Source organism: Papio anubis, chromosome 12, assembly GCF_008728515.1.
Source record: "Papio anubis isolate 15944 chromosome 12, Panubis1.0, whole genome shotgun sequence".
In the NCBI taxonomy this organism is placed as follows: domain Eukaryota; kingdom Metazoa; phylum Chordata; class Mammalia; order Primates; family Cercopithecidae; genus Papio; species Papio anubis.
In genome coordinates, this window is record NC_044987.1 from 41,532,177 (window position 1) to 41,559,035 (window position 26,859).

Sequence of the window (26,859 nt, forward strand, 5' to 3'; positions counted from 1 at the left end):
CCCATTTTAATTACCTTCAGAATTATGCAGGGATTTGCTCTGGTGTACATTATAATCCCATTGCTTTGCAGGGTTCGAAGACGCAGAGCTAGTTTAAAATCCTCTTCTTTGCTATTTTCAGAAAGCCGATATTTGATGTAACTGTTTCCAGCAAAGCTGAGAGAAGTGTGCCCTGAAAAGACCGTTATGAGAAGGCATATATATTTTTAACATCCAGAAAGGAGCAGAGACACATGAAATCACCCAACAACCAACAACCAAGTTGATTAAAGACCATGCATGAGAAGTTAATGAAGGCATTGAGGACAAATCATTTTTGATTACAAACTGGTTTTCCATTTCACATCACACTCTAATTTCAAAGTGAAAAACATATTAACCAGTCAGACACCAAATCATCTTACTTGCCTCATGCCAAGAGCCACTTGGTACATTCCACAACTTGGATTTTCTTAATGTTACAAAATCTCCAACTCCTACTTTCTAAAATGAGCATTATTAAAAGATACCCCTAACCCCCAATCACTTACGCATTCAAGAACTTTCAGCTCCATGAAACAAAGAAAACAAAACCATTTCCAAATGATATCCATGTTCCCCAAGTATTCTAATGTCTAATAGCTAATTTATGTCATTTGCACTAATTTTGCAAAAAGGTAACTGATATAAAGGAAATTCGTGTAGTCACACTTTCACTTTCTGACCATTACTTTCGAGACTCCCCTTGAATTTTGTCCAACTTGATTGCTCACTTCTGAGATTACTCTTTTTAAAAAAATTGCTTTCAACTTTATGTTTTAACAAGAAAAGTAATGGCTAAAAAGCTACCTTGCTGGGGTGTAAGGTGGAATGTGTGGAAATATACCAAATGGACAATAAATATAGATAATCAGAAGTTTTCTAGATAGAAAGGAGAAGAGTCAGCAGGAAGTGACTCCAAAACTTAGAAGATTTGGCTTTGTGATCCCCCTGCACATCCACCTGCTATGTGCATGGGGACAGTATAATTTTCTTCTAATTCTAAGCCTTACATGACTTAGGTAAGCATCCAGGTGGTCCCTTTACTTAATTGCAGCTCCATTCTTGAAATCAGCTAAGAAGGAGCTTTGGTTTCTACTTTTAGGAACAGTGCTTCTCTTTGCAAAGCCTGAATTTCTAGAACTCAATTCTTGCAAAGTTCCTTGCCCATACTAGGCATAGTTATGTTTTTATTCCAACTATTTATTGGATCCCAAAATTGTTATCAATGTGCCTGTATTTTAAATATACCTGAAGAGGATTCTATTGGTACTCACAATGAAGAATATTCTTTTTTGAGTAAAGAAGTGGTAGAGAATATATGAATCAAATGAAGTATAGACACTGAATGAAGATCAGAAACAGGATCATTTAGATTAAAATAACTTAAATACTGATTTTTTTTTTCTTTCCTTAAGATGCAGAGGTGAGCGCCTCTCCTGCTGGAACATGAAGTTAGTTAGAAATTTCCAGTAGGGAGTCTCCTTACTTGGTTCACCAGATGGGGTTGACTCTAAGGAAGGGCAACAGGACTGGCTCTGCCTTCTGTGGGTCCTGGTTTTGCGGCTGTGGATTCGTGCAGCACCCTGAGCATCAAAGGCCATGCCACAGATACTCAGATTCCTCTGCCCAACCAACAGCCTTTTATTTTCCATAATTTCACACCCTTAACAGACATGAGATGTGATAAAAAACACATGTTGTAGTCTTCTCCATTATGTAAGAAGCCCACAGTCTTTACATGTTCCCTTAGCACAAGCTGCAGCTGTGATAAATCCTAAGTAAATGTGAGTGTGGGTGTTAGCTATGGTTCATTCTGAAGGAAAATGCTGCATGCCTAAAGAAACGTTTTCTGGGAGGACTTGGATGGTGTAATTTACTCAAGGGCAAGTGTTTCACGAATATGAAATTAGATCCTCATCATTCCACTCCGCTCTGCACCTGAGCACTCTCCAAGCTTTCCTGGTGGACACTGGCAGAGGAACGGTCTCCTGCTGGCTTCATAACCGACACACTGCATGTCTCCCGGACACGGCTTCTCCACACAAGGATCGTTGGACCCCGGGCACAGTCCTCCTGTGACAAAGGTGGAATATGCATGATCAGTACACAAAGGGATTCACCCTGCACTCCAGGGAAGAGAGAAAAAGTTCAAAGGGAACACACAAATGGCTCAAGAGCTGGGATATGTGGGCTCCGAGCTGAGTCACAAAGACGCCACTCAGAAGTAGGGGCACCTGAATGGGCTTCATCTGGTGTGGATGTCCATCCAACATCCCTACATCTGCCAAATTTCACTGCCAGACTTAGGCAGATTAGATACAAAGAGTAAACAGAGCTCCTCGTTTTAGGCTAAAATATGTTAAGTTACACCTGGACCAACTTCAGCTGAAGAAAGATCACAATGCAAGGGCTTGTAGTATTTATTGGAGTGGAGTTTCTGCAGATTGGAGGCTATTTGAATGTATCCCTTGAGTTTAGATTTCTTCTGCACCTCCCTCCTGCCCTCAGAACTTGGGGGTTGATTTCAGAGGGGAAAAAAAGACATTTCTAAAGAAAAGTATGACTAATTTTAAATTGTAGAAGCATGACTCACATTGTTTCCTAATCCCTTCTACTACATGCTATGTTATTGATTAGCTGTAAATGTGCCCTACATTGATGTGCCCCATCAAAAAACAGCAGAATTATCCTCAGCAAGGGAAGACTTCCTTTCTACCTGTTCGATGTTCACAGCACTGTAAGATGAAAGGTTAATCCCTCAGAAGGGAAATCCTGGAAAGCAGATTAACTGATTAAGGCAGAATTCAGGACCCAAGTGCGTTATTTTAGAACTGTTCATATTTAACTAAATAGTTCCTTCCACTGAAGGAAGCACATTTTCCAAAGGTCCTGAGTATTTCACATGTAATTAGGCCATTTTCCACCTGGTAAGAGTTTCAGCAGTAAAATAATTATAAAAAAGGAGACATAAATTAAAAATAACCCACAACTCAAACAGTGGTTTCCTAAATGGGTTAGGCATAGCCCAAAGGAGCGCCCTTTCCCCGTGAACTGAGAATGTGCAGCATACCAGCAGCTCATTTCTCGGCCAGATCTGGCCCATGATCATGCTCCTTTTCATCCCAAGTCTTTCCTCATCATTAAGCATATTGTCCCGGCCAGGTGCAGTGGTTCATGCCTGTAATCCCAGCACCTCGGGAGGCCAAGGTTGGAGGATCACTTAAGGCCAGAAATTTGACATTACAGTGAGCTATGATTATGCCACTGCACATTAGCCTGGGCAACAGAACAAGACCCTGTCTCAAAAAAAAAAAAAAAAAAAAACAAAACAAAACATATTGTCCCAAGGTACAGTCATTTCTTTGTGCAGAAGAAAGCAGGAATTTAATGCTAACTACTTATAAACATTTAAAAAACTGTAATCCTTGACAGGAGCAATATAAGTAGCACCAGCAAACTCAGAATTCATAAATCCCATTTTCCACTGGTTTATAGTTCAGTCATAAAAGACACTCTTGGCACTGATCCAGCTTACAAAGTCTTAGAAGATAAAGGCATTTTAACTAAAAATTTGGAAAGAACTCTACAAATGGTTCTATAAGACTTAAGTGCCCTGAAATATATCTCTCTATTTTCCTCCCCAACCAAATCTGTAGTCCTGCCATGTATTAATCAATATTCATGGAACTTAAAACAGCTGTGTGACCATCTCATGACCTATTTCAAGAAGCTTTTGAAAACTTGTTTTTAAATAACTTTTGGTGCATTTATTCAACAAATAATTGTTTGGGGTCAAAGAGGTATTAGGCCTGGGAACACAAAGATGAAAGGAAATGATGCCTTCTTTCTCTCGCCTCAGGAAACAACATGAAAACACATGACGATACTATAATAAGATAACTGCTTTGGCAGGTATGTGAGCACAATGGAGTGACCAGAGGAGGAAAAATTCTGTCTCCTGGTAGAATGTCAGAAGTCTTCCCAAAGGAAGGGAGTATTTTAACTCAGGCATGAAGGATGAGATCCTTTGAGTAACAAAGGAATGAGCTAACAAATAGCTAGCAGCTTAACCTCAGGCCTGCCTTAATGTTTATTCATAATAAGTTCACAACCCTACCAGCTGACTCTACTGTTTTCACATGTGACTTCATCTCAGTCTCTGATAGCCTGCACACGTCTAGCTTGCTCCTAAATATTGACTAGTAGTCTATGCTTAAAATGCAAACTGAGCCCAATACTAACCTCAGCCATGTGGAGGTGGCAATGTGCATATATGAATCACAACATGCATCCCATCAAATAGATGTAACTTCTGGGTTACTTGGGCATTACCTTTCAAGTACGTATGGAAACAGTAGCTTATGTATTTAAGAAATCTGTTACTTTCTATTCTGTGGACATGCCTTTTCCCTTCTATTTAAGCCAGTCTAAATCTCAACCTCTTTATAAGCTTCTGTGTTTCTGAGATACAGTTATAGATATTACTGTTCTGCTCTAATGTAATGGCTGCATTGCAAAGAAACCTTGAGTCATCAAAAATCCAGTTTAAAAGCCACTGTTCCAAAGGGGGAGAAAAGGGCCAGATAATTTCAGGTGCATGATAGCAGAGATATTTATCCCTATAGGAATAATGGTAACGTTTTTAAAAAACAGTTATAAGTGAGTACAATAAAAATTAAACTGTAATTCAAAACAAATCTAGCATTTGGGTACTTCTACCTTTTATTCACATGTTTTGGCCTTTTCTTTTACCACCAGTCCTGCCCTGGTAATTAGCACAGTGATGGTAGCGATAGCCTGTCTGGAATGGCCACTGTGAAGATGCCAACTGCAGCAGGGGAGGTGTGGCTGGGGTGGCATGCTCCACGGGGCTGGTGGGAGCCGGGAACAGGTGGGAGCCCCACCCTCCCTACTGAGTTGGCAGGTGTGAGCCCCGCTCTCCTGGGCACAGCCACAGCTGCCCAGCCACAGCTCTGGACCTGGGCATCCCTGCACTCTTGGAAGACCAGGAAGCCCCACGCCCTTCCCCTGCAAGCTCAGAAGTGCCTGCTCCTGCTCCCTGGCCTCTCCCTGCTCCTAGTACCCACTTCAATTTTGAAGCAAAGTTGTGGCCAAACCTGGGTTCTGTTGCAACCTGGCTGGGTATGCGTGCATTCAGGGTGGTGCTAATACAGCAGCCCACCTGCCACCTTGGGCCCGTCTGAACTTTGCATGTAGATGAGCACAGGAGGGAGGCTGCGGGGGTGCTCAGGGTGGCTCAGCACAGGCCTGCAGGCGCCCTTCAGCATGAACAGCCTGGGTACCGTGGATGACACATTGATGGTGGCAGGAGGCAGACAGGCTCCTGGGCAGAAAAGGGCAGGTCCCCAGTGATGCCCCACCTTCAAGCCAGGGACTGTCTGAAGCCTGGGGGCTGGGCTGTCAGTTCCAGGTAGTCCACGGACTGGAGTGAGAACTTATGGTGCTTTTTCTGGGTCTGCCCATGACCGGCTATGGACCAATCAGCATGCACATCCTCTTTTCTGAGCCCATAAAAACCCTGGATCCTGCCACACTCAAAGAGATATCCAGACTAGCAGTTGCAGAGAGGAGCTACCCACTGTGGGTCTCCTCTCTGCTGAGAGCTGGATACTCCTTGGGACAACCTGCCTGCTGTAAGGAGCTACCCACCGTGGGTCTCCTGAGAGCTGTTCTGTCACTCACTGAAGCTTCTCTCCACCTTGTTCACCTTCCACTTGTCTGTGTAACTCATTCTTCCTGGACATGGGACAAAAACTCGGGACCTGATGAATAGTGGGACTGAAAGAGCTGTAACACAAACAGGGCTGAAAAACACCTCCCCTGCTCTCCACATTGCAGGTGACAAGAAGGAGAGAAGAGCTGCAGTCCTTCAAGGAGCCCAGACCTAGGGGATCCCCAAGTCAGGGCTCTGATACTCTCTTTGAGGCTCTATGGTTCCTGCCATCTCCAAGCTTCTGGGCACCACTGCATTCTGCATGTCTCGATGCAAGTGCCTGCAGCAGAAGCCATGTGTGGTACGTCTGGTCCAGCTGGGGCCTCACACAGAGCTGGTACGTGGGCCAGCACCTGGTGCTGCCTGCCCTGCCATAGCAGTGGGCATGCCTTGCTGTGCACAGTGGCCAAACCCTGTGCTTGCTCACGTGCCAGCGTGCGTGGCTGTGCACAGTGGCCCACACACCCCTCGCTACTCCACGCCTGGCTCGCCCTTGGCAGGTATAGGGTCTGGGCCAGTAGTGTGAGCCAAGTGAAGCCTGCTGGGCTGAGTGGACAGAAGAAGCCCAGTGGGTGTGAGAAATACTCAGGCAAAAGGTGCCACTGACCACAGAGGCTTTCAGCTGGAGAAGCAACACCCCAAGGATCCTGTGACAACAGGGTTCCTCACTTTCTTACCCATATCTCCTGTTTCAGATTAAAGCACAGAGGTACTCAGACCAGCAACTGGAGCTCAGCCTCATAGCTCTTTTTCTTATTTCCTTCTGTCATAACCTATAGGATGTCATCTAATTAAATCACGGTCATTAATTAATGCATTATGTTAGATCCGGTCCCCACTGTGAAAACTGTAGCTTGAGGATGTGTCTAAAAATACCCAAATATAAATACTATAAGTACATTCTAAAATGAATAATATCAATATAAATATTAGATATATAATAATGAGTATTTACATTCATTCCAGCAGCAATGACTTTTCTATGTTCCTTTTCTTTCTGTTTTAAATAGGTTCTTTAGGATTAATGGGATAGTTTTTGGCAAGGATATTTTTTGTACCTCTTGATGTTTTAAAAATCCTCTGGGGACTCCTCCCTGAGTTCCAGCCTGGAAATGCTTAGCCATAAACATTTGGGCTCTGGCTGCTGTTGTCTCTTTGCTCTGCTCATGGGCCTACTCTCCTGTGGCTCAAGGAAGTATGAAGGCAGATTAGAATCTGCAGGCCAGTGTAAATGGAACATCCTCCTTAGCAGGGGACAGATGTGATCATGTGTGCAAACTTCAGTGTATGCCTAACAAAAACTTTTAGGTTTTGAAAAACAGATTCCTCAAAAGGAAATAATACCCATATCCCATAATGCAGTTCTTTCCTCTCTATGAACCACTGTAAAAAATTAAGCCCTTTCTGAAATATATATGGTCAGAGAGACTTAACCTTTGTATGCCAAGCCTGAACAATGTCATGCGCCCCCTTGGTCTCAGATATACCCATGTCTGGGTCCAGGAAACACTTTTCTGGGGATAGCAACCCTCTTTCCAGCCAAAGCCCTAAATTCTTTATCTAAATAAAAGCTGGTAAGCTTTAAATGGATGCCAAAGGGTCAACATGCTTTTAGAAACTGTATGTTTCTGTCATCCCCTTTTCAGGAAGTACATACACCTGTTATTGTTAAGAGCCTTGAAGACCCTCTCTCTGGTGGCAGACAGTGCTCCATCAGCTTCAGAGTACCAGTTAAAAGAAGGCAGTGTTAACTCCTGCTGGCTTCTGGGAGAAAGTTTATCTTATTAGCTATCATGAAGTAATGCAGCTTTAATTAACTTGTGCTGTGTTTGGTGACAGCTTGGGGGATGTGGGCTCATAGGCCGACATGCTCTGCATCTCAGACATCCATCATTTGGTACCACAGTAAGCATGAAGGGAGAAGGGTCCCACTTCGTCAAACCAACTGATGCCATTGTATGTCAGGACAGGATCAGATGTGTGTAGCTCCTGTCATGAAGCAGGCAGAGTAAGCCCTGTCCCCATTCCCAGTTTCTCTCAGGAAGGTGGGGTAGTAAAACAGGAAAGGATACTGCATTAACAAGATGCAGACCTGGATTTTGGCCCTGGCTAATTTTTTAATTTAGTCACTGTGTGGCCTTGAACTACTCACTTGTCTTTTCTAGGTCTCGATTTCCTTTTCTGAAAAATCAAGATAATAATTCTTTACAGTGCTGTGAGAATGAAATGGGCTAGTGTATGTGAAAGCAACTTGTAAAGAAAAAAATTTATTATAAAAACAAATTACTACAGGGTCAAAACTGGAAACACAAACTTGACCCAGCAACATGGCAGAGTCCTGAACTCAGGTGTAACTTTTCCCTTGCTGTCCTTTTTTGGTCAGATTCATGATTTGTAAGTCCACAGTAGGTGATAGGAAATATGAAATACTGTGTGTACTGTAGGCATAGAATAAGGCCTGGGGCTTGTTACTCATCTGCGTCACAGGAACGTGCACCTGTGTTGAGCCCTGCACCACCTTCTCGATCTCAGGTGCAGATGTTTTTTTCACGCACCTTGTCCACCAGGAGAAACACGCACACCATGTGACCATTCCCTGAACGGTTTTCCACCTTCTGATTTTTTTGCTCAGGTGGAAATTTAGGTCACTTTCGATAGAGGTGACAACAGACAATTCACTTGAACAGAAGCATCAAAGCTTTGGAACATGCAGGGAGGAGAAGGGTGATCCTCTGGAGGTTTTAAAAGGTTTCGCTACCATATTTATGACTCTCCTCTCCTCTCTGCCCAGCAGTCCCGCAGCCCCCTGGATTAAGTCTCTGCTTTTAGCCAATACATCAGTATCTAGTTGTGATTATTATGCTGCCACTTTAAGCTGATTCAACCTCTTGATTTATGTTGCTGCCTCATTACATTGAATAATCCAATAACTAATGGTAAACATCCCATGCCCTGAATTCATGTGCTTTACCCACATGCCATGTCCTGACAAATGCCAAATAAGTCAAAAAGCTCCCTTCTTAATTCATGGCCTGTAAGAAGTTTTAAAAAACGGAAGTCTCAACTTTGAAGTCATTTCTTATGGTTCTCTCGGAAGCAGAGAATCATCCAGAATGGTGTTTGCTTGACTCAGCCATATTTTCTGTATGATTTCACTAAAGGCCAAGAGCAATTTCATTCAAGACCTCCTCTCTGGGGCAGCTGTGTATGGGTGGAATATAGAAAGGAAAACACATACACTGAGAAGCTGGTATCACCACCAAGATGGGGACCTCTACACCTCTCCTGGCAATGTGGGACTCATGCATACTGGAGATGAGGGATCTGCCACGGTGTATTTCTTATGAATGAAAAATAGAAACTTCCCAGTTTGTAGGGCGTTAACCTGTTACGATTAATAGACAACACTGAAGGTTACTCAAAGCCACTGGGATTGGCTCTCTCCTCAGAAAATTAGCATTAACAAACCCCAGCCAAAGTGCAAACCCAATTTCAGATTCTTCTGTGCTATATAAAAACACATCACAAACATGTTTTAAGTGTCTGACTGCCTCACAGAAGCCATCATCATTTTATTTTACAGCACTTACTAGAAGTGCAGTGGCCACCTGTCAGCAGGCCTGCTTTACCTATCCTACCGTATCCCTCCCAAGGACTGTCCTGACTTCTTACCATCCACCCCACTGAGCTCTCTGTCATTTGCTCAATGTATGATGCTGTTTCATTCTCCATGGGAATGGGGATCACATCAGCCTCTTTCACCACCGTATCTCCAGCACCCCACCCAGGGCCTGGTGCAAAACAGTATTCAATTAACTGCCGAGAGAATAAGTAAACAAAAGGATGCTTAAAATGCATCCTCTACCTGGCAAAGACCTATTATGACATGCTTCATTGCTTCCGATGCCTTTCTTGTAGTCCTCCAAGTAGAGCTGATAACCCCCTCCTTTATGCTTCCTCCGTGCCCCAATAACACCACCTATAACTTTTTATAGCACACATTTGTTTACTGCCAAGGAGCAAAGGAATTTCTTGTGTTTGGCTAGGAAGAGGATGCAAAGGGTCATAACAACTATCCTTAGTTACCTAGGGGCAGTTTGTAGAAGCAGGGTTAGTCAGGTTGGATCTGCGTGGCTCTGAGGGATACAGTTGAATGACGTGACAAGGAGAGAAGTTCTGGTATGCTATTAGGCAGAAGATAATCTCAGGGCTTCCTTGTAAGCTTCCAGTACTGGTGCTTGAACTTGGCTGAATTACTATGCCAGGAATATAGAAAATAGGATGTCTGCTGTGCGTGGGAATTTGGATTAGGAAACTTTTGAGTTCCTTTCAAATCTCTGCAGAGATGGTAAGCTGCTGTGGTTTAAAAATGCTTTGAATAAGATAGTCAAGGATGAATCCTGGCTCTGTCATCTACTAGCTCTGTAGCTCTGTGATTCTGAGTGAGTCAATTGACCTTTCCAAGTTTTGGTTTCCTTAATTTTTGAAAAAAGTTAACGAGACCTACTCTTTAGGATTATAGTAAGAGTTAAATGTAATTGCATGCGTGTGAAAAACAGCATGCAAACTGGTCATGGTTTGATAAACATTATCTGATCTGTCTGTCCCTGCCTTGATCCATGCACTGAATTACACACCAGTTCTCACCTCTATGCCTTGGCTCTTATGCCCTTTGGTTTTCAATCTCCTATCCTGGTCACCTAGATAATTCCAGGCATCCTTTTCAGACCTTGCTCAGGCAGCACCACCTACAGTGATTCCTCTTTATATTCTGAGAAAACCCTATGACAGTGCCATCCCCCACTGGTTGAAGGCATGGCTGGTGTCTGACTCATTTCTGTATAGCACAGGGCTTCGCCCATGGCAAAAACACTCCATCCATTTCATTTGGAGCACTAGGTTCCATTCTATATTCCATATCTTAATAAAGACTTGACAAATCAGGCATCCACTTCTTCTACCACACCCATCAACACACTGGTTGTAAACTCTGATGGTCTCACTGGCAGTCCATCCTACTGGACAAGTGCATCCTTTTTGAAATATTTATATATTAGATTTTTGAATGCAATTTTTCAAAAATGGACAATCAGCAAGGTCCCATAGGCTGTCGTGACACCCTTTCCTCTTGCACATCTCCTATATGGGCTCGAGGACATCTATCATCCTCAATTCATTTAAGTTGGTGTCAGTCTTTCTTACTGAAGTGACAATGTTCATTGCACCTCTGAAGTTCACCAGGAACCACCTCACAACATCAGACCTTTGTATCTCTTGAAGTTTGTTCAGACACGATGTTTGTTGGTAGCTGGAGTCGAATGCGCTTATTTGGCACCAAAATTCAAGCCTGCTTTCATTTTGTTAGAATAACTCAGCATTTTGGTTCAAGATGCTAATGATGACAACTGGACCAAAAAAACTCTGTATGAGAAAAAGATGAGCTGGAAGTTGGGAGGAGGATAGAATATTGAGGCCAGATTTGTCTAAACATTACTACACAGCCCAGAGTGGACAGTTACCTCTACTTATCAAGCTAATTATTCCACCAAGTGGTGGGAAAGTCCATCTAATGAATGTGCCGACCTCCTAGAGTAAACAGAAGAGCAGCCAATACTAATTGTGTGTGAGGGTGTGTGTATGCACCTGTGGGTGCACGCACGTGTGTGTGTTGTGGGGAGGGACCTTTATTGAATTTAATTATTTCTCCTTTCCAATAAATGAGAAAATGCCTAAAAATGCCTAATGCATACCTTAACAACTCATGGTTGTATTTTTATTTGAAAGATAATTTTAGAAGTGAGAAAGCTATTGCTATTAAAATAAAGAGCCTGCTCCTGCACCTGGAGGAAACTCTTTCCTCTTTATCTTGCTGTGTGATTTCTCAAAGTTTGGTTTCCTGACCAGCAACATTAGAGTCACCCAGGCTACATGTGTAGAATCCTAGGCTCCACCCCAATTGTCCATATCTAAGTGTGGGGCTCAGCAATGGGCATTTAGTAAGCCCCATGCACACAGGAGTCTGAGAGAACTTCTGCCTTACTGGGATTGTACTGTGAGGCTGGCAATCAGTCTGCTAGGAAAATTGCATTACGGTCATGAGTTAGTTAATAATGGGGATATATTCTGCAAAATGCATCGTTGGGCTATTTTGTCATTGTGCAAATATCACAGAGTGCACTTACACAAACCGAGATAGCACAGCCTACTATGCACCCAGACTATATGGTACGGGCTATGGCTCCCAGGCTACAGACTTGTACAGCATGCTACTGTACTGAACACTGTAGGCAATCGTAACACAATGGTAAGTACTTTTGTATCTAAACAAAACTAAACATAGAAAAGGCATAATATGGTATTACCACAGTTTGGGACTACCACCGTATAAATGGTCCCTTGTTGATGAAACATTGTTATACCACGCATGACGTATTTGAGTATTCTTCTACAGTACATAGCACTGAGGTTATGATTCACATTTAAAAAGGAAGAGTCCCTATTCTTAAGATGCAGATAATAAAGTAGGGGCCCAAGAGGGCCCTTTCTTGAATCAGTATGCTACTCTTATCAGCTGTATGGCCCCAGGCAAGGCACAAAGCTACCACATCCATAAAATGAAGATGATCATATATCATCTGCTGAAGACAGGGCTGGGCTAGATGACGTTGGAGCTCCTTTACCACTAAAATCTAGAATTTCATTTTATAGCTTAATTATAAGAGTGACTTGAAGGTGAGAAAAGGCTGAGAGCATGGCCTGACTCTGCACAAAGCTCTTCTTGAGCAAATGCTGGCTTTTCAAATCCCGAAGGCTTCCTCTTGGGATGACCGGGGCCTGACTCACAAAACCTTCTGGCATTCTAAATTTACTGGGAGTAGAAAGGTTTGTGGAGACTAGAGAACAGGGGTCCTAGGCAGAGACATCACTGTGAAACATATTGCATTTAGGACATTAGCGTCTTATGTAAAATAGAGAGCAAACCCCTCCTCCAAATCCTTCTTTTAAAGAATTATTCAAAGTCTGCTCCCTGCCCCCACCCCAGTCTCTTCCTGATGAACTCATCCCTGAAGACCTAGCACATTGGTGGTCTCTGTGTATAGATACCACAGACAGCTTTCCTTTGGCCACAGGAGAGATTCTGTCCCTTCTATACTCTAGCATTTTCTGTAGCACTGTTACAGCAAGTAGGTGCTTGCAAGCTGACTTTACAATTGTCAACTCCTAAGGGCAGGAACTGCATCTTTTTTACTTTGAATCTTTAGTGCCTAGGACATTATTGCCTTCGCAGATTTTCTGCAGAAATAAATGAGTTCTCAGAGTACAAGGATCAATTAGCTGGTATAGTTTCTTCTTCAGGGTCTTCCCTGTCCTGTTCCGAACCCCTTTTGAACCCTGGTGTGAATCACCGCATACAGACCCTAGAAGAGCTTTGGTGTATAAATCAGTTTGCCAACAAAGGAAATCTAGGTAAGGCCCAGACAGCTGGCATTCATAAATTCTGCATGTGGGTGACATCTGCCAGAAATGCGTTTCACCTAGTATGCATGATTTGAGTTACTTTGCAGCTAATTTACATATTAAACAAATCTGGACATCCCTGCTTCTACCTGATGCAATCACAAACAGAATTCACTGGATACCACAGAGAGAGCAGCTGACACACTGATGGGCTGCTTGGAGGCTGTCAAAGTGTCTCTCAGAGGGAGTTATGACCCCTAGGGCCTCCCCCGATGACATCATTCTCCAAACTGCAACCAAGAACTTTCTGCAAGGGAAGAGGCCAGGGGCCCTGCCTGTCCCTAATTACCTAAAGGATGTTTTACAAATGGCCTCCCTCTGGCCATGGTCCCTTTGGACCAAATTCACACTGGCTAGAAAAACTCTGGCTGCAATTTCCTTAGAAGAGGGCAGTGAATTTATGGCTCCACATGTCAGACAGAGGAAAAGAGAGAGAGGGCAGTGCTTCTCATCGATCACTATGGGCATGTGACTCTGTGCAACTATAGCCTTTGACCAGTAAAGGTCAAAGTTCAGTGACGCTACTTACATCAACAACACGAACCATTCCTTCCCTGCCACTCTGAGGGCTGAATCCATCCCTTGACTGTGCTCCTGGACATCTGGCCCCTGTTTCTCACTGAAGCAAATCGAACTGCCCTTACTCTTGGCAACAGCTTCCTAACTTGTTTCCATGCCTCTGGCCTGGCCTCCTCTAATCCATTCCCCTCTGCAGCCAGCACACCCTCTGTAAAAGACAGATCGGATTCTGCCACTTCTTCGCTTCTCATCAGCCAATGGCTCTCACTGCCTTGGGATAATTTTTAAATTCTTTGTCTCGGCTAATGGCCCTTGTGTGATGTCTGGGCCTGCTCTCAAGCCTTATTTCACATCCCAGCCCTGCTTATTGCAACCAGAGGAAAGCTCTTTCCATCCCCAGTGTAGGTTCCTCTTATGCCTCTAAGCCTTCTTCATGCAAGCTGCCCCTCGCCTAGAAGGCTCTCCCTCCTCTACCCTAATTCCTACTGTACCCTTATCTCTACCTAGAGGATTCTCCCTTTGGGAAATACCCCCATCGACTGGGTCCTCCATAGGACTTTGTACATTTCTTGACGATATGTATCAAATAGGCTCGCCTGTTTGTCTGTCTGTGCTGCTCACTGAGCCACAGCTACATGGACTGTACCTCCTGCAGCCCCAGCATCTATTACAGTTTTTGGGCACACAGTAAGTGATCATTTAATATTTAGTTGAACGAATGACTGAACGCAGGCATGCTGGAATGATAACTCAGTCTACTCCTACAATCTCAGGAGTTGGGAGGGAACATTCAAAACTGCACTCACCATTGCAGGTGCAGCGCACGTTCCTGTAGAAACGCGGACACACAAAGCTTATGCGAGCCGTGCTGTAGGTCATAAGCGCGTGGGAATCCAGTGACAAGCCTTGCTCACAATGCTGTTCCTGACAGTCCAGCCCTGAGCAGTTCTTCTCCAGGATGGCTGAGATGCGCATGATATTCTCCAGGTGTCTTCTGGCATTGGACAGCTTCTGGATCAGGTAGGCTGGCTTGTAGAACTCACTGCTGTGCATCTCCACCGCAAACAGCATGTCCAGCTGGTTGGTGCCTGCCACGGGCTGGATGCTGATGATGTGCAAGCTGTCCTGCTTCTGGGTGAGGACCGCATTCCGCAGGGTGCGCCGGAACCCATGCATGTGCAGCCCCACAAAGTCCTCAGGGGACACATTCTCAAAGCGGATGGTGACAGTGTTCTGCAGCATCTCATGCACCAGCTGTTCCACATGCACGACCACATCAATGGGCACCTGGAAGCGACCATCACTCACAGACACATTCAGGACATACTTGCCGCTGTCCAGGCCTCCCAGGGCGATGATTTTCCCATCATGACTATTCACTTTAAACAAGCTTTTCTGCTCCGATTTTAGGGCAAACGTGAGCACGTCATACATGTCTTGATCTGTGGCATGAATCTTCCCAATGACCCCACCAGGAAAGTCATCCTCCATGGTGACAATGAAAATTTCCAGGGGAATGGCTGTGGGCTTGTGGGTGCTTTCCTCGATGACTCGCACGCGAATGTAGGTGTGAGAAACTTGCTGGGGTTTGCCTGAATCCTTTGCCTAAAACAACCAAGAGGTGAAAAGGCAACGAACGAAGAAAACTAACCATAGCAAGTTTTTAAAAACCCACAGATAGAAGACGTCTGTACCTTTACATTTGCTTCTTCCTTCATCCCTTGCCACTATTCTGAAAAATGCTGAGGACGTGTGTTTAAGTAAGAGGAGTGATTTATCACCTTTCATCCCCATATGTACACTCTGCTATGGACAATAAAATGTATCAACACAATAAAGCTGGCTGGGGTGAATAGAGAAGGAGGACAGAGGGCTACAAGAGTCAATAAGCCCGCAATGGGCTGACCTTGTTTTAATTTTATGCAGCAACCACAGGGGAAACCTCATAAAGTGGTCTTTCCACTTGGAGGAGAAATTTCTGTTTTTTGTTGGATTATTTCCTTTTGACTGAACCCAGATAGCACCTTTCTGCATATGTAAGAAATGACATAATTTAAGTGGGAATTATATCACGGTAAGGCTTCAAATAAAATGTAACACAATGAAAAGAAAAGCTAGGTAGCTTGATAAAAACGCTTTTTCTTTTCCTTCCATGTATAATAATTAACAGAACATCCACTCTGGCAACAGGTCTTTACTGAACACTGATGGCATGCAAGGCGGAAGTATTCAGAAGGGCAGGGCTTCAGAAGGGCAGATTCCCATGAGGTGGGTTTATGGAGCAGGTATCTGAAAATGTGAACCCTGCAGACCAGGTGGGATCTGGGGAGAGATGTGTCCTTGTGTGTGGAAGGCAGTGAAAAAGCCGGTGCCTGGGCATCACGCAGACCTGAGTTTGAATCTTGTCTCTGTCACCCACTACATATCCTGCTTTGAGTATGTTACTTAACTTCTCTAAGCCTCAGTTTTTGTATTTTTAATATGAGTAAAATAGTAGCCTCACTTCACAGGGTCCTTCTGTTGTGGGGATTCAAAGACAGAGTCGTTGCAAAGCACTAAACCCAGGTCTCATCCATAGATACACTTAGTACATGATGGTTCATGTCATTGTTATTTTTATTTGTTTATTTGTTTTGTTTATTTAGAGGCAGGGTCTTGCTCTGTCACCCAGGCTGGAGTGCAGTGGTGGTGCAATCACAGCTCACTGTAGCCTCAACCTCCTGAGCTCAAGTGATCCTCCCACCTCAGCCTCCTGAGTAGCTGGGAATACAGATGTGCACCACCACACCAGGCTACTTTATTTTTTGTTTTTGTTTTTGTAGAGATGAGTTCTCACTATGTTGCCAAGGCTGTCTTGAACTCTTGAGCACAAGCAATCCTCCTGCCTTGGCCTACCAAAGTACTGGGATTACAGGTGTGAGCCACTGTGTCCATCTGTTGTTATTTTTATTATTGCCATCATCACATACTTTATTTGATGGATGATGTGAACAAGACACTCTGGAATGTAAAATTCATGGAGGAGGAGATAACTTTAGCAAATTAGATTGAACTTGAAGTCAAACCGTGGAGCGCTTCAAAGGAGAGTGGAGTTTAGACTTTATAGACCAGAGGTTTCCCATTCACAAGTCAGAGGCCAGAAAGATGAAAGAAAGGCATGAAGCTGCTGGGTATAAGGTGAGAGAGCAATAGGCCTGTGGCCAGAGAAGGACTGGAGAGTGGTGTCTGTCAAAAGGTCCTGAAATTCAAAATCTGAAAGTCTGGGGCAGAATTCAGCCTGCAGGGCCTAAGTTTTCAAACACTAGGAAACCAACAGATAGTTTTAGTTTAGGGCAGGGATCAGCAATCATTTTCTGAAAAGGACTGGATAATAAATATTTTCAGCTTTGTGGGTTATACAGCCTCTATCACAACCATGCCAGGCTGTCCTGTGCAAGGAAGCAGTCACAGCACATATCTAAATGAAGGAGGCTGTGTGCCAGTAAAACTTCATTGTTAAAAACAGGCTGAGGGCAGGATTTGGCCCAAGAGTTGTAGTTTGCTGGTCCCTGATTAAGGGGAATGACATAATCTAAGTAGAATGATTAATATGGGAGGAGTGAAGGGTTGGGTCAGAAGAGAATGAAGCTAAAGCCAGAGGAAGCACCCAGGAGGCTCCTGCCACAGTAGCACGATGATGGGGCTGTGCAGAATACAGTGAGGCAGTGGCAATGGTAGTATGACTGACGAAAGGAAGAAAACGCAGGACTCAGTGGTAGTTTAATACAAGGGACTCAGAGAGAGACCCTTTTATAAAGATTCTAAAACCTAAGATGTGAAATCTGCTCTGTATCTGGACAGGATAGGCAAACTGTGCTAGCTTCTGTGAGAAGGCACTGAAAAGTTCTCCTTGCCTTGAGTACTACCCTGTGATATAAAATCATTTACACAATATTGTTGGAGGAGCGGATGGCAATTGAAAAGTTCATTGATGTGCTTGGAGCTGGCAGTCCTTAATTCAGAAGGTTTCATGGAGTAAAGTAAGGTGTAATTTATCCAAAGAGACAATGTATACAAGTCAATGCTATACCAATATCAATAATTACTATTGCTATTATTTTCACCATTAATAATGAGCCTAGATTGTCCTCTGTAGGCAACAGTGGATAGAAAAAAATCACTCAGTTTCCCTGATGGGATCCAAATCTTGGTATTTGCAGAAATCGTACATGGGAACTTCTGGGGGCCCTCTCATTTCCTGCTTCTTCTATACTCTGCATACCTGCCACCTTTGCCTCTTTGTCCCATTTCATGTCACACAGGCCAACGACCATGAGGAACTGACATGCTGGAGGCCATTGCCAGCTGAGTCCTTTGTCCCCTCCTGCCTCACTGGGGAAGGCCTATCAAGCAGAGGCATGACACGGCTAACTCCCCTTACGACGGGGATTGGTAGCTGCCCCAAGTGGGGTAATGTGGTGGGTAATAGTGTAAAGCAGCAGGAGTTTTTAGAATGCAGATTTAAGCCCAGTGACCATCTGTTGGGCATACTCTACAGGAATGTCCTTCCTGAACAATGATGCTTCCCTTCCTTCCTGTTCAATTTCACACACACAGGCAGCTTTTATTGGTGTGAAATTGAATTTGAGATTAAAAGGGGAACACTCCTGCATAGTAATGAATTATGTTGACTTACTCAGCAAAGAAAAAATCCACCAAAGTGGACAGAAACAAGCATGAGAAAGAAAGACAGCACGATGGAGACAGGGCGCGATGCCATACCTGGACACACAACACGTATTCCGGAGACTCTGTGTGCTGGAAGACCACAGCCGACCGCAAGATCCCATGGGAGTCCAACACAAACTCTTCCTCTTCATTTCCCGACAAAATAGAGAATGAAAAGGGAGGCCCATTGTGAAAGGAGTCTCTGTCTGTCACCACCAGCTGCAAGATGCTGGTGCCCACTGGCTTATTTTCCTGCATAAAAGAGTATATAGTAAAAAGGAAGATAAAATTACACTTCTCTTCGCATTGATTAAAAACAAAAACAAAAATCCATCATTACAGGCTGAGAGTGCTGAGCTAGAAAACAGGGCTTTCAGCAGAAGGGATTCCCTGTGATATTATCTCGTCTTCTGAAAACATGTTGGTGTCTGTAACTGTCATGTTTTTTATCTTTGGCTGCTTCCCACAACCACCTATGGGACAATCTTTACCAGTGTGAACACAAGGACTTGAAGCTGCATGGGTTTACAGGTTCTGAGCATGGTGCTGGGCACACCTTGTCCTGGGTGAGCTGGCAATGCCCAAGCTGACCTGAAGAGCTCCACTGGGATGGGGAGGCACTTCCTCACACACACATGTCACAACACAACTATGCTGAGGCCCAACACACCATGTCACAGCATTGGATTTTCTGGTGGGACATCCTGGCAGCTTTCTAGTCAATATACAAAGGCATATTCCCAGTGGAAAATGGGGCTTTATACCTTGCCTCATTCTCCAGAACACGGTTTTGCCACATTCCTTTAGGGAAGGGAATTGGGGTAAAACATTCCTTAATTTGACAATGAACAGAAAGGGAATCCTTAATTTCATCAGAATTCTTGGAAGTCCTGATTCTATTACGTAAACATTATTTTGCAGAACTTCTCTGTTTTTTTCCCCAAATGGGAATGCAAAGCTCCTTCTTGGGTCAAAGATTATCCTCACGTTGAAAATGCCAAATTAAATCCTCTGTAGCTCAGTCTTTGCTGTCCTTTCCCCTACTCTGTTGAGGCTTCAGCAATACCACAGCTTGGGCCTGAAATCAGTTGTATCAGCTCAGGCCTCATGACGCCATCGATGTAAGGATTAAACGAGTTTGGGTTGCAGAGATGGAGACGATGATACACTACAGTTTGGAGGGCAGACCCAGTCAAGTTTTATGTGCTGAATTAGTCTTAGGAAAACCATGTGTGGGAATAAGAAAGTCATTCTGGGTTAGGAAAACGGAGGCATATTTTTTGAAGAAGAAAGAGAAAAGGACTGTAGAGACCTCTTATTTTGCTCCTTTTCACAAGTGTCCTGTTGGTCATCAAAAACTAGACAGTCTCCCTCTGGAATCAGTCGTGGGACCACCATAGCCCCACATATACTTACTATTTCACGCTGACAACATATTCAGCAGCACACAAAACACAAGGCTGACTGATTTGTTTGCTTACTCTCTAAAGGCCGCTTCCTGCATAGAAGACAGGGAGAGAGACAGTGTGGCCCTCAGGGTCACCATCTGAGAAGAAGGGTGTAAGGTAACACAGACATGCCTGCCCTGCGGATAGGGGCCCCATCATCGCTCATGGGCTGAGCCTCTCCGTGCTTTCACTGTTGACCTCCTGTTGCGCATTTGAAAACAGTCTGTCAAGCTGATCGATGCGTGTCATAAAACTGAATATTGAGTAGGAGAAACCCACTTTGTTTTGGGGTTAGCAAACAGAGGCCATGAGGGCAGAGAGCATCCTTGTGAGCAATAGTCATGGAGAAGAGTGAGCTGAGAGAAAGAGAAATGGAGGAAGGTATGGACTCTGGGCAAAGCTCTGGGGAAGCAGGAGTGTGGTAAGAATGCAGAGCTGCTGGAAAAAGCATCAGAGAGGAGGAGAAAACCACAGGGAAAGAATCAGATTTCGCTGACAAAGGGGTGGGAACCAGCAGACAGCTGCTTCCTTCGAGGCTGCCTTCCAGTCTGATTGCTGGACAGCTCAGTGGCCCTGGGGTCTGAGGAGGCCAGCTATGTCTGGTCAGGCTCAAATTCTTGAATGTTATTCCAAAGGGGACCCTCAAGACCTAGCCCACTCACATTTCACCTTCCACCCACAAAGTCCTGGGACTCCTTGGGAGTGATTCTGAGGCCAAACTGGATCAGGCAAGAACTGATTCTCTAGAATACCTGTGGCCCTCCAAGACATGCACATCACTCTGTCTCCTCTAAGTTCTCTACACTGACAGTTTTCCTGGGCTGGATTTCCTGACCCTCCTAAAGTTGTGCTTTCAGCTCCTGGAAATACTGGGAAGTAGTGGACGCTCAGTACCTAGTACTGTGCTCGTGGAATAAAAAATAGATGGGAAGAAGAGCCACTCTCTCTTACAGCAGAATACCAGCAGTAAGTTACTCTATCCTGCAGTCTGACTTTAAAGAGCAGGTGGATTTAAAGTGTTAAACAAATTGGTTATGGAAAATTAATTTTAATGACTACCAGCTCTATCCTGATGCCCAATCTGTCTTTGACTGATGAGACAATGCGTATCAATCTCTGTCATCTGCCAGAATAGCATAAAGTTGCTTAAAGGCAGCCTGCCACTGGGGAAAGAGAATTCTTTTGCAGAAGATAGTCCCAAGTTCAAATCCTGACTCTGCCACTTACCAGCTGCATGATCTTGGGTGAATTACTTAACCTTACAGATCCTTAGCTCTTTCAATTATAAAGTGGGGGCCAATCCACCATTCCTCTTCACAGGGTTGTTGTGGGGAGAGACAGTGTGCATAAAGCGCCTGACACTTGAAAAAAATCCACCCCTCGATAGCTCTTACTCACATTTATTAATCAGCTGTGGTAGAAGAACTAGGTTCTTTTAATACCTGCCCTATGAAGGGATGAGATGACATTAAGTAATAGTAGCAATAAACCACAATGAGTAAACCACAGCAGAGGAAGAAAGCTGAATGCAAAGGGACAAGTGCTTGGCAGGCAAGATTTGCTCACCTGAATCACAGCAGTATAGTTGGCAGGTGTAAATACTGGGCTGTTGTCATTCACATCGGAAATATCAATGTTGAGAGTTGCAGTTGATGACATTGGAGGAATGCCACTGTCTACTGCCTGGACAAGCAGAGAGTATCCAGACACCTGCCAAGGTACAAAGAGGTGACAGTAAAGAGGTATAGTACTTCCTTCCTTCTGTGCACACACAGAGGAACTAGATCTTCAGGCTGTGCTTCGTCAAAGATCAACCATCTTTAGTTTGATTTTCTAGACCAGGTGATTCTTGGCACCACTGACATTTGGGTCTGGATAATTCTTCGTTGTTGGGGGCTGACCTGTGTGTTTTAGGATGTTTAGCAGCAACCTGACCTCTGTCAAGTAGGAGGCAGTATCACCCCCTGCCCAGTTATGACAGCCAAAAATGTCTCCAAACATTGCCAAATGTCCCTGGGGGACAAAACCACCCTGATTAGGACCCAGGCTCTGGGCCTTTGCTCAATGCAACAGTTGTCATCGCTGATCTGTCTTATTTGTCAATGTTAATATTTCTGGGGTTATGGGCATATATCACCCAGTAGAGTCTATCTGCTTTTCAGCATCAATATCATGTCATCCTTTTCCATATTTAATTTCCCTTTGAAGATGCATGTTTTTGGTGAAGAAAGACAATGTTTAGAAACTTCACTTAACCTTGGACAGAGAAATTTTTTGGACTATTTTTTCTGACCTAGATGCCTTCAGGTGATCTTTTTGTATCTGCTCACCGAGGGCTAAAGTTGCTCGTAAAGTCAGGACCACAGGGTCCCAATACCCTGAAAGTATTTTGCTCTAGGAAGGGATAAAATTCAAACCACCTAAAAAGATACATATTTATCTTTTCTTTAAAACCTCCATAATCAGCATCTGTTATAAGAAGAAAATTCTATCAATGGTCTAACCCTAATATTTCATGCTGCATTTTAGCCCATCCTTATGTACTCTCATTACTTAGAATGGAGAACCTTCCTTCCTATTTATACCCCTGGAGCTTGTGCCCCTGATTCTAGGAAAGCGGTGGATGTGGATGGGAAGGGCACTGTCTTAAATTAGCTTACCCGTTCCCGGTCCAATTTCTTCTTAACTTTCACAAGTCCCAAGACAGGATCCACAGTAAATTCATTGTCCCGATCTCCATTCACAATGGAAAAATGAATCTGTCCATTGGGCTGGCTATCTACATCTTCTGCTATTAGCTTCATGGAAAACAAGCAAAACAAAGAAAAGTCATGACATAAGAGAGCAAAGGTTGATTCTTTGGGTCCCAGATCTGTTTAAATGGGTGCAGCTGTGACAGTTTTCTCGGGAGTTCTGCTCTCTAATGTTAGTGACCACGCCCCCAGCAGAAGAGATGATTGATCAGCTGAAGGAGGGTGGCACCAGGCCCGCAGCTGCCATTTTATTTCTATGTTAATGTTTTACCTGCCCATAGCCTGATGCCTGTTAGGCCTGATTTTCCTCAGGGTTTGAGACAGTATGGTTAGACCCCAAAGCTAATAGACAGGAATGCTTTGATTTCTTCCCAATCCTGCAAGCTATGGTCTCTGTCATTGAGTCAGGGATTCTCTAGGTCTATGCATTTCCATGTTAAGGAAGCCAAGAAAGTTCCCCTTCCCCCACAGCAAATATACAGCCCCTCTGTCTATTGTTCCAGGTTGATTATGTTGAAATTTGTATGTATGGACATATTCGTGTACTTTCCAGGAAGCAGAGCGGGCCTGAGGAGTGCACTTCTGATGTATAAGAAATGCACTGTCCTCCAGCAGAGAGCTGCTCCAGCCTCATCCTGTAACGAGATGACTTGGATGGAAGGGACCTGCCAGCCAAGGGATGGGGAAGGATGGTGAGAAGGGGACTCATTGTTCCAAAATGTAATTTGCGGTCTAAGAGAATCTGTGTTCTCAGGATACATGGCTTGTTCTTACTGTTAGAAAAAGTTCCTCCTGGAAAAGTCTCCTTTAAGAGTGGCCAATCAATCTTAGCTTTGCTCCAAATTGTAGCTGCCCAACTCTGTGTGTCTGTGTGTGTAGGGGGAAAGGAGGACAAGGATTTTATTTTGTCCTCAGCAATCTAATAATTTTAAATTGTAAATTGACAGATCATAGTTGCATATATTTACGGGGTACAAAGTGATATTATGATTTACGAACACAACGTGGAATAATTAAATCAAGCTAATTAACATATCAACTATCTCAAATACCTAGCATTTTCTGTGGTGAGAACATTTGAAACTTACTCTTAGCCATTTTGAAATGTACAATATACCACTATTAACTATATTCATCATGCTGTGCAACAGATCTCAAAAAAAAAAGAAAAAAAGAATGTATTCCGCCTAGCCACCTAATAAACTGTCATCTATGTTCACATCTAAGTAGGGGGCCATCATTAAAAATTCACCCTATGGTCTGTGTTGTTTTCTCAAAAAAGATGTGCTCCTGGGAGATAAGTGATTATCAGTCACTTACACCTTGATATAAATTAATCTATCAGACTCTTCCTAATATACAAATTACAGAAGGAGCCATAGAAAGATGGCCCCCATTCTTGGGGACAAATGGACACTGAAAGGGGGAAGTGTGAAGAAAATCCAAGACAGACTTTGCTTTCTTCTTCACTTTATTGTGGATGACTAGTCCCAGACATCTAGAACCATCCCCAACCTCAGGTACCTACCAAAATGACAGAGTCTCCCACCAAGGCGTCTTCACTGATAACCGCACTGTAGACGTCTTGGCTGAACTTGGGAGGGTTGTCATTAACATCCGTGAGGTTGATGTTGACAGTGGCCACAGCGCTGAGAGCTGGGGTGCCACCATCTTTGGCTTCCACTACCAGGTAAAACCTTTTGCATAATTCATAGTCCAGGACTTCAGAGACAGAAATACCCCCTTTGAAGAAAAATGGGGAGCTTTATATTTGATTAGGAAAAAACACTGGTCAGCAATTCTATAATCATGGTAATATTTCTAACATCCTCTCCAGCCAAGAACTTAAACATTCAGGAATTTGTTTATTTAATGCCTTACTGAAAGTATTACAGAAGTCTGATTAATGCTGTCAGTGAGAGCATAGCTAGCCATCAAACATAACCCTGAAGAAATGAAAAGTCTTTACATGTTTCTGTAACAGTTTATGAACATCTCTGAGGCAGTTGAAAATCTCTGGCATCTTCACTCTCACACAACTAACGAGTAGGAACAAAAACAAGCATCCCTTATAGGTGTCTTCTGATGCCTCAGGTGGACAGAAGAAGACCAAGAATGAGCTGAGATGTGGGGATGTGATGGTATGACCCCATTCTTGTCAGCAAGTAAATACTTGCAGACTTCACTGAATGGGATTAACCACAAAGTTGCCTTGCCAAGTTAAAACGCATTTCTCTAAAACAATGATGGCACAAAGAGGGCAAAGATCTCAGAAATCTCAAGGTATAGAGACATAATGGAAAAGGAACTACTTGGAAATCAGACAGCTCAGCAGGCACATATTGAGTTTAGTGCCCGCAACTACAGAATAGAGACGATAATGTCTGTGTCACAGAATTGCTTAAATAAGTAGAACATGTGAAAGCAGCTAGCTGGATGTTGGTGCTATATCCCTCCCATCCTAGCCCTTTCTGGGGAGGTAACCCAATCCTGCAGTCTGCAGTCATTGTATAGCCTGCAGAACACTTCTCAAGGGCATTTACTTTCCTCCCACCTAGTAAACAATCATGAGGACCGGTGAGAAGGTCATGACCATTCACATTTCCAGACAGGCAACTTCTCTAGTTGCTAAGACTGCCAATAGGCTCTTTCTACCTAAGGCAAAACACAGAAATCATACCTGTAACAAGAGCCTCTTTCTCTCCATAATTAAGTTTTCTTAGCACTTACCACCCCTAGTGCTTATTTTGCATCCCAGTCTTGCTAACCAGTGCTCAATTTAAATAGTACTTAGCCATTTCCCCATGGTGTTTATACACAATGGCCATAACTAGACAGGCTAGGGCCAACACATATTTAAATGAGGGAAACCCTCATACATTTTATTTGAGATAATGACTTTAGTAAACAGTTACTGCCAGGAGAGACTGTGATGCAATTCTTCCATCAATATTTTCACCTTCCAATACTTAAGGGCCAAGACTGCATTTCTTACATTTTTGGTATCCCTATAGTATAGCAGTGTTATATTATATTATATTAGAATATGCATTCCAGAGTCAGAAAGATCTTAGTTCAAACGTTGGATAAACCACTTATTAACAGTGGACATTGTGGTAATTATTCAACGTCTTTAAAGTTCTGGTTTTACTTAATAAGAGCCTGGAGTATTTGCCATGTTAAATAAACACTGCTAATTATAATGGTTTCTTGCTTATATTTACTGGATTATCCAAAGGAAAATGGACCTCCTTTGCCACATTGTTCAACAGGTGCATACTTCTTGAGTGACAAGGGAACTATGTCCAAAGGCTGGAAGGTGAGAGACTCATCTTTGTTATCTGCAAAATGGGAACTGCCTTGACTATTCATAGGGGAATTGGGAAATAGTGAGAATATCCACCAAAGAGCTTTGGGATAGAAATCCATACACTCTATGAAAACACAAGGATGAGTATGTTTAGTCTTCAAAGAATATCCAAGCTTGTTTTCTAGAATTACGACCTTTATTTGCCTGAAGCACCTCCAATACTTATTAACTCGCTGGTGAAGAGAAAGCCCCAGGGTTCTCTCTTATTCTTTCCCTTTATTTCAAAGCACCTTTTTATTCCCTAGGTGATGCTACACGTTCCCCCAGAGCTGGAAAAGGATCTGGTGAGAAATGAGTTTTCTGATCAGGAATTGTGAACTGGGTTCAAAAAAAGCACCAGTTCCAGCTCACTGATGAGTCTATTTGGGGTGCTGAGTTGAGAAGGCTGCATATCACCATGCAGATCACTTATCAGCATCTGCCTGTGCAGGTCATGAAAGAGTGGCAGTCCAAGTGTGGACAGTTGCACATGGAGGCTCATCCCCACGAACATTTTCCAACATGTGCACATATGACTGAAGTCAAAACACCCAACATCAAACAGAAAAGAGAGAAAATCAAACAAACTCTTGTTCTTGGAATACAAATAGTATTTCCTCTCCCCATTGAGAAACCATATTGCTGCCCCTGAGCCCTCCCATCTAGAAATTCTGGAGCCAACCTGGGGGTAAGATATTTGCTAAGTAAGCCCACAGCAAGGAGCTTAAAATTTAGCAGGAGCCATCCTTAAAAGCTGGAGGGCACTCTGTGGTCTGCATGTGGGCCCTGCTACCAGATTTGTTTCCTCTG

At 43.6% G+C, this 26,859-nt stretch overlaps 1 protein-coding gene across 5 annotated transcripts in view; it reads right to left on the reverse strand.

Annotated features, from left to right (window-relative positions):
* Positions 1-26,859, reverse strand: part of FAT3 (FAT atypical cadherin 3) — a 703,955-nt gene that overhangs the window by 37,166 nt on the left and 639,930 nt on the right. For all 5 annotated transcript variants that reach the window (XM_021926426.2, XM_021926429.2, XM_021926427.2 and 2 more), the window contains 7 exons: positions 24,229-24,443; positions 22,608-22,745; positions 21,514-21,657; positions 18,554-18,751; positions 14,599-15,397; positions 1,960-2,094; positions 15-172 (listed from right to left, as the gene is read on the reverse strand). In XM_021926426.2, coding sequence (XP_021782118.2) covers positions 15-172; positions 1,960-2,094; positions 14,599-15,397; positions 18,554-18,751; positions 21,514-21,657; positions 22,608-22,745; positions 24,229-24,443 — 1,787 coding nt within the window. The remainder of the gene's footprint in view (positions 1-14; positions 173-1,959; positions 2,095-14,598; positions 15,398-18,553; positions 18,752-21,513; positions 21,658-22,607; positions 22,746-24,228; positions 24,444-26,859) is intronic.